Raw genomic sequence first — 12,505 nt, 5'->3', positions numbered from 1 at the left:
ATATATATATATATATATATATATATATATATATATATATATATATATATAGTTTAATAAGCTATATATATTATAATTTTATGTACTAAACTTGTATAGTTGTTATTTCACAGTTGCCATCACTACATTTTTCTCTGAGTGCATACGATGGTATGTGAAGGAGTACGTGAAGCGATCGACTTTGATGGCTTATCCTCGGCCTGTAAATTTTAATCTTTTCTCTGCGACGAATTATTGTATTATTTCGAATACTGAATATCTCGTTGAACTCTGAAAGAAGATACAGCAATATAACTTCTTTGAACAAAGAAAAATGTGGGATATACGAGAAAGAGATCTGAAAAAATATTCAAACAAATTTATAAAGTAATTTTTAATTTGAGAGATTGACGAATTTCAAAACTTTACCGTATGACTTTCTATGATATTTTTTATTCGATTTCGTCTATTTTTCGCAGATGCATCGTTATTTTACGTCATTGTAATATTTACTGGATTAACCCAGACGAGAAAGTTGCAATTTCCGCGACAGAGACACAAACACTCGTGCCTTTTAAAAAATGAGAATAATTAGTTGTTGGACGTTTACGGAGGACACGCCGCAATGATTCCTGCGCGCGATGGAGTTTAATCCAAAATCATCGCTACTTGGCAGGGATATTATTTTCGTTCTACGTTAAAGAAACCAAAGTAAATGGCTTGGTGAATATATGGCATCTTTTTGCGATTTTACTACTCGTTAAAGATTTACGTAAATTATGAAAAAAAGCTAAGTGTATAAATTTATTACTCTATAATAAGATACTTATATTAATACTATTGTAATTATTATTATCAAATTTACTTACAAATAAATATATAAGACAATATGACAATGATCAGGCTGTTTCATGCGTATTTTCCTTAAATAATCAATTGATAACGAGTTCACTAATGAACTATTAACTTTTGATAAAACGATCATGCAGATCATGCATAAATCCTTATCTTGAACTCTTTTTTATCGATAAGTGCCTCTAAATATAAATTGTAAGTCTTTTGATTGGCTTAAGACCGGTTTATATCGAAAAAGTAACAATGTTTAAATTAATAAGAAAAAAACTAATAACACAAATGTTTTTAGCAAAACTATGTTCTTCAGAAAACGATCTACTGAATGTTTCTAACAAAATATGTATTTTTACAAAATATGCTTTTAACAATGTGGGGAACAAATCGACAAAGTTAGGAAAATCATTTACTACAATTAATCTACTAATAGCAATGTTATATTACCAAAAATAATATTCTAAAATATTTTCAATAAAGTTAGAAAACTTTAAACAATTAATAACAATTACATTGTTATTAGCAAATATATGCTGCATACAAACTTAATAATCTTAACAACACGATTAGTCAAGAAAAAATCTTTTTTATTAATAATGCTGTTAATATATACTTAGTTCAATGTTTTGCCAATAATAGTTGCTTTCAATATTCTTTAATCTAAACTGCCAAATAATGGGTTATAGAAATAATGCTTTTGACAATGTTGATGATAAAATTATCAGCATGTTACCAAAAAAAGTAACTTTTTTCAATTATACTTGTTTTCTATAATTTGTTGAAAACAAACTTTATTAGCATTTTTTATTTCAAAATAACATAGTTAATAACAAAATGTGATTATTTTATCAACTTATACAACTTATACAACAATTTTTCTAACTTATTAGAAACAATTCCTTTCATTCATTGTAAATGGAACAATCTACATTTGTCAGCAACATTACTGAAAAGACACATTATTAGCAATGTTATTGCTGGTGTAAACCGGCCTTTATAAACATATTTAGATCTTTTATCGAGAAAAGAGAGTTTAGAATAAGAGTCCCGTATAGTCTTTCTTGAGATTTAAATCAGAACGAATCGATATGATACGATCTCGTTAATCGTCGAAAACCAAGCACTCGCGAATCGAGGTTGAATCGATACGAAACTCGCACATTTTTATATTCTATGTCGTCCTATTGGTAGCCCTGTGTCCCGATAAAATGTTGTAGCTTCAGTGGGGACCCAAGATGGCCGAAGGATGACAATATACAGCTGTCAGTTGGTGCGAACGACACACATTTTAAAGGGATTGGAGGGAAAATGTCGCATATTCAGTATGTGGATGAGTTGGTCAAGGAGTACTTGCTCTTCCGAGGTTTTAGTCAGACCTTGAAGGCTTTTGACAACGACTTGAAGGCGGAGAAGGAAAAAGGGTTTAGGGTGAGAGTAGTTCTGGAGAAACATAGTAAACGTAAAGAACGTACATAACATAGAAAAACAATAGAAATAAGGATATTGCTCGAATGAAATAAGGATATTGCTTGTTAGAATTTGGGATGACCGTACGACACGTTTGCCTGACTGTCAAAATGCTTTTCATACTTGTCAGTGTACAAAAAAAAAAAACTTGTATGGATACCTAACATCAATAACAACAATTATTAGCACAATAACTCAAAAGTATTCTGTCTAATCTAATAGGTAGACAAAATAGTGGATCAATTAATGCAATACATATACAATTATGATCTGACATCATTGAGAGAACTATGGGGACACTTGGATGCTAGAATGTTTTGTCGATTGGAAAGTCACTTCACATCTGCCATCAGAAAATTGGAGAATGCAGTGCTGAAGATGTACCTGGTAAATGCAGCTGTGAATAGCAAGCAAGACAGAATCCAGGAATTTTTTACCAAAATGGCACCAGAACTACAGGGTCACTCAGAATGGAAGGAGTGGTTCGGTATATTTTTCATTTATTTTGTGTATCTACAGTAACGTGAGAATATGTGCATCACATTCCAATTTTACTGTACTCTACAATATTGCAGCATTCCCCTTTGTCAAGAATCCTGAAGACAATCCAACTTATTCCGTGCATTTTAGTAAGCAGTGGCATGATACTATGTTAGTATCTTTACATAATTTCCTAGCAACAATTTTTCAAGTAGGTAAAAAGATACCTTCACTGTGTATATTTGAATTTAAAATTGATATCACAATAAGATATTAAATAATTACATCAATATATAAATCAATATCAGTATATAATATATAGTAAATATATAATATAGATATTGAACAGAACATTAATATCTTGTTTGTAAATTTTCTGTTGTAAAAAAAGCAAAGTATAAAAATATCAGTTCTGCTAGAGTATGTGATATAGAATACAATATTGATTGATGGGAATTTAATGTGATTACCCCTTAGTGCATGCCACAGCCTACGTTACTCACGATAGATGAGGATACAAACAAGTTGAAACGATTGCAAGAAGAGAATGAGCTACTGAGGCAACGACTGAGCGAGTCTGTTAAGATAGAGAGCGTATCGGATGTGAACCCAGGCCCAGCACCCCAGTATCCTCAAATCATGGACGACTTTTACATTATTGCTCAGTACGTATCCATCTCTCCCATGTCGTGTAAAAAAAAAATAGAAGAAAAAAGATGCTTACAATCTAACACCAATTTTGGCACTTAAATAACAGAGAATCGCCGCTGTTGGAGAATCCTAAGACACTGCGAAATCTCATAAGGAACATTGGCGGCGGATCCAGTCCAATTTTAAGTAGAAAATCTGCAACAAACATGAAGAAATTGGTGGAACCTGAAGTGAGCTCGACAAAACGTACGAACACAAAGGGACGAGTGAATTCGATTAGCAAGTCCGAGGCAGTCGCCAAGAGGAGTATCAGCTGTGATTCAAGATTAAGTAGTTCTAGGAAAAGAGACTCTTCTATGGATACTGCTGTCGAGAGGAAAACCAAGGAAAAGATCGATTCCAGTTATATTCTTCTAAGTCAGGTATAAGACCATTACCAATCTCAGAAAACGTTCTTATATTCATGATTATTTCAATTATTCGTGTGCACAACGTGCGAAACGTTTGCAGGAGGAGTACACCGAGCACAAAACCTCCATAATCCAATGCAAGAGCAACGCTAGTGGATCGTACGTTGCGACGGGCGATGCCGATGGTATCATCAAAGTATGGACACCGATTCCCTCACCAAAGTGAGTAACATCCATGTAATTCCTCCTGTAATTCCATGTAATTCCTCTTGACACACGACACCGCGCGACATTCATTCGTAATTCTCACCGCCGATACTTCCCTTAGGACCGTAACCACGTTCACTTCCGCTACGGCGAACTCCAACAAAGCTATCACTTCGTTAGACTGGATATCGAAGAACGAGCGCTATTTCCTACACGGCGATAACAACGGCTTGATACAGTTGCACGACACGCGAGACTGCAAGACGCTTTGGGACATTCAGCACGAGAACTCGCGCATCGTCACCCTGATCTGCAACCCGACGGAATCGACGTTCGTCTGCTCCGTGTCGAACGGCAGCGAGGGCAAGCTTCTGCTGTACGACATCAAAACGAGGAAGCTCGAGAGGACCTTATCGATGGAGCAGAACGTCACCGCTCTGTGTTCCGCTTTCAACCACAACGGCCAATTACTTATCACGGGGTTGTCCAACGGCAATATACTGATACACGATCTTCGGCAAAACGAGATAATCGACAATCTCAACTGCCATTCCAGCCCGATAATCGACATAGAGTTGATTAACGATTTCACCAACATATGCGCGCAAAGCGAGGACGGTAAGCTATGCCAAAGGAGCTTAAATCACTCGGGTAAGATCCTGTGGGAGACCAAGATCAAGATCGAGAAGAACCCTGTGCACGGGAAACTGTTCACTTTCGATCAGAGCGGCAGTTACATGTTACTCTGCACGCAGACCGGAGGCAATATATACAAGGTATGCATATTCACTTCATAACAATACATTAAGGTTCCCGGCTCTTCGTCGAGGCCATCTCGATTGACGACCTCAGAAGTGACAAAAAACGCGCTGAAAATTTATGCAAAATGCATAAAAAGAGAAAGATATATTCATAGTGATACTTGCAATCAAGCGGATCTGTAAAATAGTTCGAACACTATTTTTGTTCTAACAATCAATAAGTAACTATAAAATTAACGTGAACAAATCATGAGAAAAGATAGGCATACGTTAATTTTATGATAATTTATTGATTGTTAGAACAAAAGAAAAGTATTCGGGCTATTTTATAGTTGAGTCGCAAATGTCATTTTATAGACCCATCTTTTTATTTCAACATATGTTGCACAATTTTTTATCGTGTATTTCTTCGCCTCTGACATAATGAATCGAAAGTTCCGCGGCGAGGAGCATTAATTCTTGTATTGAAGTATAAATTCGCGCCCAAGTTTCACTCTTGTCTCTACTGATTGGCGTTCTCGTCTCGCCGCAGATGCCACCGGGTGCTCAAGGGAAAATTTTAGAGCTAGGCGGACACAAGGGTACCCTATGCTGCGACTGGTCAACTGCCAATCAATCTGGGACTTGCATAACCGGTGGTGCGGAAGGGAAGGCGCGAGTATCGACGCTACTCTCACCATGATATAGGAACAAAATTAGCATTTGTGTAAATTCGTAAGACAGCAAATAGTTGCTAAATTATATCGATGGAAAAATAATGTAGATATTATTTTATTTGCTGTATCAAAGTCTCAACAGTGTAAGTGATTGTAGTATAAGAATACGTCGAGTAAGATTTCGAAACGTTACACTATATATCGCCAAAGCGTTGGTAATTTTGTGTAAAAAGAAAAAAAGAAAAAAAAAAGGGAAATCAATATATTTTATGGGAAGAACAATGAATGCCAATGTATCTCAATAGTTACTAGTAGCAACTGTAATATAATTGTCTTTTATCTTTGAGAAGCAATCAGGGACTACCAAACGTAATATGTACAGAGAATAACCATTTATAAGGAGGGTGTGTTATAAAAGATCTCTGATATCATCTTGATCTACGTGACGATTTTATTCAGTTTTGTAATCTAACCGAAAGATCAGAGAGAAGACAAAAGAGGATATAGTTGCAATATGATCTTGACGTTACGGACGAAAGAAATGTACAAGAAGCGAGGAAAATGTCAATAAATACGAGTCAATTTTAAAATTTAGTGTTGCGTATTATTCTCTGATATTTCCGCAATTAGGTAATTATTATTGCATTTACGATGCAAACTGTTGCACTTATTTTGCGTGGACATTTTCCGTTGCTATTTTAGAACGTTTTAACAATCTCTTACCTCTCTTTCTCAGTTCTTTATGTCTAGCAGGGAAGGAGTTTTAAGTGAGGCCCTCGCATAGACCATTTATTAAACGGGCCTGTCATAGCTAGCTGTGGAGACCAGTATCTTCTAAGGGCTTCGGATATCTCCGAAGGAGTTAGTGGTTTCGTTACGACACCCTATCAGAGGAAAAATAAGGAACATGTTTCGTGTAACTTTATTCATAACTATTCATAACCTATTTTCTTTCTCTCTTTCTCATAATATTTATAATTTTCCCTTTAATTATTTTCATGATTATCTATGATACATACCTTGCATTGATAATAATGGCTGGCTATATATGGTTTGTACGTAAATGGATTAACGTAGCTCAATCGTTGCCGATCTATGGGATCACCATATATTTTGTTTTGATCTTGCCGGACGAGAAAGGCGAGATCGACGATTTGAGCGACCGTTTCATAGGCCAAATAACTCAAGATTGTATACGCTTGTTTCGACAGCGTAATATCTCCTGTAATTTACAAAATATATCCATGGTTAGAACTCTATACTAAAGTTGTGTTGTAAATTTCAAGATTACATCTACATGGATTGTTTTGATATTATTTACGTGATGTATGTCTGTTTTCATGTAAACAATGTAAAGTATATAGAATATCGTAATTATTTTAAGACACCAATTTTTTTGTTCTTTCATAAATTTACACATAAAAATTCTAAAAATTAAATAATATAAACTTCTTAACTAATTTTTGTTAAGTTATCAGTTCTTCTAACTATATCTATAGATTCATTGTTTATGTAAATTCATTATCTGATACCTCACAGTTTACATTATCCACATATAAACATAGATTATCTCAATTCATACATAATGCCCAACCCTGTTGTATACATAACAATATTAAAGCTCACACTAAACAGGATATTACCATCTGTACAGATCCAATCGCTGAATTTATGGCGATTTTTGTTCGCAAAAGATACACGACGTGCTTTGCTGTATTTTATATAGCGTATTTCATCCATGGACCTCGTCACTATCTCTGCACGGATGCATCTCTGGTGCTTGATGTCATCTGCAATGGATGATATATTTTCTAGAAGTTCACCCGTGTTGTCAATTTGTTCCAGGAAACTTTGAAATGGTACTTTTTTATTGCTATTGTTTAACTGATCAGTATCAGTAATATTTTCTGATATATCATTCTCCACTATCTTATTAACTGAGCCTCCCAATTCTTTGAGTTCTGAGAAAAGAATATTATTTTGAAAATAATAACAATAAGTAGGGCAATAATAGTTAGTTTTTTAACAACTGTAACAACAGTTGTATTCAGAGAAAGCTGCTTTGCAACTTTGTAAAATTTGTGAATCTGATTGGAATATGCTCTTAATTTTGGTTGAATCTAAGAGCAAGAGTACCAATCAAATTCACGAATTTTACAATTGCAAAGCAACTTTCTCTGCTGAATGCAGCCAATATTTGCAGTTTTTAATTAGTTTATATACATACCAAGATATTTGATAATACGACGAAGTTTAACTTTGTCTCTACGCAATAAAAAGAGTAAGTCCTCTCCACTAAGAACATTGCTTTTCTTTGAACTAGCACGTCTATCAGCAATTTCATAAGCTCTCCTGGTAATTGCTCTCATTTGTTGCAGTACAACTTCTTCTATGATCTTGGCAGAGTCGAACAGTGGCTCACTGCTGTCACCAAATCCATGCATCATTTGTCGGATTTCTGTAAAAAGTATGTATACTTGAATGAGTACTTTTTCTGTGCTAATTTTTAAATATACAATTGTTGACAATAAAAAAATTTACCAATAAATAAATATCAATAAATATTATCTGAAATTAATCGAATTTCAAATACAAAATTATAAAATATTATAAATGGGGATTTTTGTTTTTATATTGTTTCTGTTGTATATAACGAGATCAGCACATATAACCTTACATATAAAATTTCATAAATATACCGTGAATATAATTTACTGGTTCAGTAATTGTCGGTTTCGTGAATGTCGGCGCTTCTGCCATTTTCGCTTAAATATTATTCAAAGATAAAAAAGACCTTCTAGTTTGCTGATGAAGTGTATTATTTAAAAATAAAAAATATCTTCGCCTGTTACTTGTTTGACAATAGAAAAATCCTCTGACCCATCGTTGAGTAGTACTACTTACAAATAATAGTTTCTGGGTGCTTTCCAATTGCTTAAAGGTGCGATTTCACGCAGCGAATAAAAGCTGGCGTTTCGGGTGTATATCAGTTGGACACGGGGCAATTGGACACAGTCCAATCACAAGTCGCTGTTCCAAGGGACCCTACAAATGTCTCTAATCACACGGTGCTGTGATTGGCTGTGTCCAAATGCACCGTGTCCAAGTGCACCGCTCCCACTTAGTTGACATTACGTAGAAGAAATAATCCGACGACGGAATCTATAAACAGTAAGTAAATACTTAAATATATAATAAATATATAATGTAGATAAATATATAATAAATATATAATGTAGAATGACATAAAAGAAGTATTTAGAATGTTATCCAAACAGCACAAAATATCCGAAAGACATCCTGGGAAGGCTCTTGGACGTTTTTTCGGAGGGATTTGTTGTATAGGTATCCAACACAAAACAGTTTTTAAAAGAAATAGGATTGTTCAACAAAACATAAAATGCTATAAGTGCGAAAACATGACCATAAATTGATCTATGTTATTTAATCCAGCCATGTTGTCCGCTATCTTACACTGCTCTAACTTGCTCTTACCCGTTCTTTTCAGACCTATATGTATCTTTGCACTGATCTGCACTATCTTGAACTTTCTTCAACTAGTACAGTTCCAGTGCAGCCCTAGGTCAGGTCGAAAGAACAAATCTGATGTCAATTCATGGGGGAGCGTCCCGATTGACCACGGTACGATTGGACACAACCAACCGATGAAAAGAATTATTTAGTGAATTACTAGGTCGAACCAATCATTACAATCTGTGTCTAATCGTATCGTGGTCAATCGGGTCCCACCCAATTCATGGTATCGATAATCGCAATTGGTTCAGTTTTATGATGTCACATCCTTCGACTGCTAACAAAGGATTTTCTCTTCTATACTCCTTCCTGGTATTCTTTATTCAATGGCTGGCCCTAAAGGTATCTTTACATGGGAGCATCGAGCGTCGAGATTAAAGTGGTAGCCAATCAACGTGCCACTTTCCGCAAGAACTATAAATATACTTCTGGGACCTGATACGTTGATTGGCTAACGCTTTAACGCTCGACGCTGGAACGCTCCCATGTATTGGCACCTCAGATAGCGGCTAACGGTCCATGGTTATATAGTCAAAGGTAGGACCGCGTTCCGTGTCACGCATATGCGCGCATTTATCTATAGTTTATATTACGTATACTGTAGAAAATACGCGCATAATGCGTGACACGGAACACGGCCTTAAGTTTATCTGTAGGTGATCTATGGATGATTTCATTGGCTACAAAACATCTGAAGATAAACTTAAGATGGTCTTAAATATAAAATCCAACTATGAATACCGGTTTCAGAGAACGTTTTGGATCCCTCAATAATTTTTTCGAAAGAGTTCCGGTCTAACCGCCGTTATATCTAGGCGTATCCGAACAAGTTCGGACCTAATATTTTTTTGGAACTTGTACTTCGGTACCTTGGCAGAAAGGACTATTTGAGAAAGTTTGCAAACCAAGTAAAATATAAAAAAGAAGAAGAAGAACTTTTTCGAGAACTTTAAAATAATTTTCGAGTTTTCAAACCAGAGGTGGCCTGTTTACTAATTTATAGAAAACAAATGGTATACCCTTACAGAAATATCATACTAAGAATCATTGGCCGCGTTTAGTAGAACAAGTGATCAGTAAGCGCTCAGGGAGCTCTTGTATATGATTTGGCATATTCTTTTAGATCTCCAACTATACTCCAATCAGATGCAAGAGCTCACTGAGCGCTTACTGATCACTTGTTCTACTGAACGCGGCCATTGGTTGCATTCAGTAGACTCAACAGTTGCACAACAGTTGAGTAATTTGTCAATGTAATTGGTCTAGATTTAGGGATCTAATAGCAAGAACCAATAATCGTTGATTGCTCACTGAGCGCTTTTTCTACTGAATGCGCCCATTGATAATTATTTATTATCCAGTATTTTTAATACTGAAAATAAATAATTATCAATGATTCTTAGTATGATATTTCTATAAGGGTATGAAAAATAAATTATAGTTTTACAAATTTAATATGATAAAATTCACGTAAATGTAAAATTCAAATTTAAATAAAAGTAAATAAAATCACACACAGGTTTTTATCACTTACGTACATGTCTGCAATAATACGTACTTGAAAATATTGATAGCGTTATCAATTTGAATCGTTTTTTTAAGCTGTATCGTTCACGCTCGCAAGTTCAGATATGAATCTTATGTATTTTATCTGGTTATTTTGTATTTTATAGAAAACTAACGATAGAAATTCTATCACTATCTATTGTATACAATAGAATACTATTCACATTTTATAAATTCACGAACCAAAATTCATATTCAAAATGATAGAAAATGGTTATTTTTATTTTATCGTATTCTCTATAAATTTTTTTACACTTCATCAATTTTTTTACTAGGACAAACTTCAATAAAACTATCTAAAAATTGTTTAATAAAAAATATTTAATTGATATAATGTTTACTTTTTCCATGTAAACGTTATTATGCAATAATCACAAATTTGCGCGATAGGAAGAATAAACATATTATTTATATAACTCATTGTTCAGCTGCAACATCTTCTGGCACAATTTTGGCTACCTTCCGAAATTCTTTGCACATGGATTTTGGGCACTGCATTTGTGTCCAGCTGATTGGTATCATGACTATACCTATTAAATGATTATTGAAATAAAAAATTTGAAATTACTTAAAATATTATTGAGACAAAAAGAAATACATATGAGCTTTTACCTTCTTCACTATAAGCTATAACTACCCCTAACTCATTTTCTGCAGTACTTAATTGATAGGTATGGGCTTCTGTCATTGGCATCTAGCAAAAGGTATGTAGGAAGAAATAATTGTTGTATAATTTTGATATCTAGGTGATGAAGTCCTTATATATATTCTCAAGTCTCTTTTATCAATATAAATATCTCTAAAAGTAGCTTATAATCAATCAGAAGGCTCATAAGCTACTTTTAGAGTAATACTTTTATTAATAAAAGAAAGTTCAGGATAAGAAGACCATAGTCTCAGGTTTAGTCAAAGGATACAACTCTTGCCAGAATAATATCTCCAGGCTTGTAGGACTTGTACATCTCTATTTTATCCTTGTCGTTTGCTCTAACGTCCTCTTTTCTTAAAATCCCTCTGTAAGGCCTTGTTAATACTATGTCACCTACACACTTGATACTGCATTTGCAAAATCTCTGATTGACCACAGTCACCATTGCGGTAACAATATCTCCTGGTGCAGGAATGATACTTTGTTCTGTTATACCATGTACCTCAATTGTACGTGTCTGCAACAATACGTACATGAAGATATTTATTCTGTTGCAAGTAGAGAAATATGCATGACTTACTTTTTCATTTTCTATTAATTTTACAATGCCAGCAAGCTTGGAATAAATATAACCTTGCTGCTCGTACGTTCCTGGTCCAGCTATATTTATTTTGTCAGATACACATAATCGTTGGCCTTTAATACATGTAGAAAAATTAATATGAATATGTGTAAGATTGTATGTGTAATTAAAGAATATATTATTTACCAGGCACACAACAAATAATATGTTCTTCATTTTTCTCCATTATTTTATCTTGTTCTTTTCGTTATATATACTGGTAATATTATAACAAAGAGAGCTTGAATAGGTTAGATTAAGCTATATTGTATCACGTGTACATATATCTACACCATGTTTATATACGTAACTGAGCATAAAATAGTAAACATGCAGTATAACGTTTTTATCTTGGATTTTTTTTAAACTTTGTAAATTTGTATATTTTAGGGCGTAGAACTGATTTTTGAAAACGCAAATTATTGCTCATTTTTCGTTCTCTTGTATTTTTTAGTGTAATGTTTTATGATGTCGGTAAGTAGGAAAGTGACAACTTCCATTATAAAACTTTCGGTAAATATGCAGTGGCTGCTTTCCAATTGTTTAATACATCTTGACACACACGTACACAAACCAGTTTATTGGTCACATATTATCTAAAATACTTTATAAGATAATATGTAATCAATAAACTAGTTTTGTGTAACACAGTGTACACAGCTGGAAAACACCCA

At 34.1% G+C, this 12,505-nt stretch overlaps 3 protein-coding genes across 6 annotated transcripts; 1 reads left to right on the top strand and 2 right to left on the bottom strand.

Moving 5' to 3' along the window:
- The first annotated feature begins 1,828 nt into the window (after positions 1–1,828).
- LOC116846084 (WD repeat-containing protein 91) lies at positions 1,829–6,054 on the top strand. Of its 2 annotated transcripts, none has more exons than XM_032819487.1 (8): positions 1,829–2,256; positions 2,518–2,782; positions 2,871–2,986; positions 3,253–3,440; positions 3,533–3,848; positions 3,937–4,058; positions 4,165–4,819; positions 5,337–6,054. In XM_032819487.1, the coding sequence occupies exons 1-8, from the start codon at positions 2,137–2,139 to the stop codon at positions 5,484–5,486; spliced, it is 1,932 nt and encodes a 643-aa protein (XP_032675378.1). In that variant the 5' UTR covers positions 1,829–2,136; the 3' UTR covers positions 5,487–6,054. The 2 variants fall into 2 exon arrangements, with proteins under 2 accessions (XP_032675378.1, XP_032675379.1); XM_032819488.1 differs by lacking the exon at positions 1,829–2,256 and adding an exon at positions 2,266–2,420.
- LOC116846085 (transcription initiation protein SPT3 homolog) lies at positions 2,779–8,370 on the bottom strand. Of its 3 annotated transcripts, none has more exons than XM_032819492.1 (6): positions 8,160–8,370; positions 7,688–7,918; positions 7,104–7,250; positions 6,480–6,682; positions 6,184–6,344; positions 2,779–3,621 (listed from the first exon to the last, which is right to left on the bottom strand). In XM_032819492.1, the coding sequence occupies exons 1-5, from the start codon at positions 8,218–8,220 to the stop codon at positions 6,207–6,209; spliced, it is 780 nt and encodes a 259-aa protein (XP_032675383.1). In that variant the 5' UTR covers positions 8,221–8,370; the 3' UTR covers positions 2,779–3,621; positions 6,184–6,206. The 3 variants fall into 3 exon arrangements, with proteins under 3 accessions (XP_032675383.1, XP_032675380.1, XP_032675382.1); XM_032819489.1 differs by having other exon boundaries at positions 7,104–7,421; positions 8,160–8,369; XM_032819491.1 differs by having other exon boundaries at positions 7,104–7,421; positions 8,176–8,326.
- Positions 8,371–10,861: 2,491 nt separating this feature from the next.
- On the bottom strand, positions 10,862–12,394 carry LOC116846082 (exosome complex component CSL4). Its single transcript, XM_032819485.1, has 5 exons — positions 11,979–12,394; positions 11,790–11,905; positions 11,478–11,726; positions 11,173–11,254; positions 10,862–11,090 (listed from the first exon to the last, which is right to left on the bottom strand). The coding sequence occupies exons 1-5, from the start codon at positions 12,016–12,018 to the stop codon at positions 10,978–10,980; spliced, it is 600 nt and encodes a 199-aa protein (XP_032675376.1). The 5' UTR covers positions 12,019–12,394; the 3' UTR covers positions 10,862–10,977.
- Positions 12,395–12,505: the final 111 nt, after the last annotated feature.

Source organism: Odontomachus brunneus, unplaced genomic scaffold (genome assembly GCF_010583005.1).
Source record: "Odontomachus brunneus isolate Ranch 3 - 2012 unplaced genomic scaffold, Obru_v1 Obru_scaffold_060, whole genome shotgun sequence".
Taxonomy (NCBI): domain Eukaryota; kingdom Metazoa; phylum Arthropoda; class Insecta; order Hymenoptera; family Formicidae; genus Odontomachus; species Odontomachus brunneus.
The sequence above is the reverse complement of the archived record's forward strand: the minus strand, read 5'-3'. Positions and strand labels throughout refer to the sequence as shown.

Bases quoted from the DNA above. Each gene is read 5' to 3' on its own strand.
- LOC116846085 (XM_032819489.1), bottom strand. From the start codon at position 8,220: ATGGCAGAAGCGCCGACATTCACGAAACCGACAATTACTGAACCAGTA. The intron at 7,422-7,687 runs GTATGTATATAA...TTCTTTTCTCAG, and splicing joins TCGTATTATCAAATATCTTG to AACTCAAAGAATTGGGAGGC. The intron at 6,345-6,479 runs GTATGTATCATA...TTCCTCTGATAG, and splicing joins GCCATTATTATCAATGCAAG to GGTGTCGTAACGAAACCACT.
- LOC116846082 (XM_032819485.1), bottom strand. From the start codon at position 12,018: ATGGAGAAAAATGAAGAACATATTATTTGTTGTGTGCCTG. The intron at 11,906-11,978 runs GTAAATAATATA...CATGTATTAAAG, and splicing joins TATTATTTGTTGTGTGCCTG to GCCAACGATTATGTGTATCT. The intron at 11,255-11,477 runs GTATCCTTTGAC...ACCTTTTGCTAG, and splicing joins ATATTATTCTGGCAAGAGTT to ATGCCAATGACAGAAGCCCA.
- LOC116846084 (XM_032819487.1), top strand. From the start codon at position 2,137: ATGTCGCATATTCAGTATGTGGATGAGTTGGTCAAGGAGTACTTGCTC. The intron at 3,441-3,532 runs GTACGTATCCAT...CTTAAATAACAG, and splicing joins GACTTTTACATTATTGCTCA to AGAATCGCCGCTGTTGGAGA. The intron at 4,820-5,336 runs GTATGCATATTC...GTCTCGCCGCAG, and splicing joins CCGGAGGCAATATATACAAG to ATGCCACCGGGTGCTCAAGG.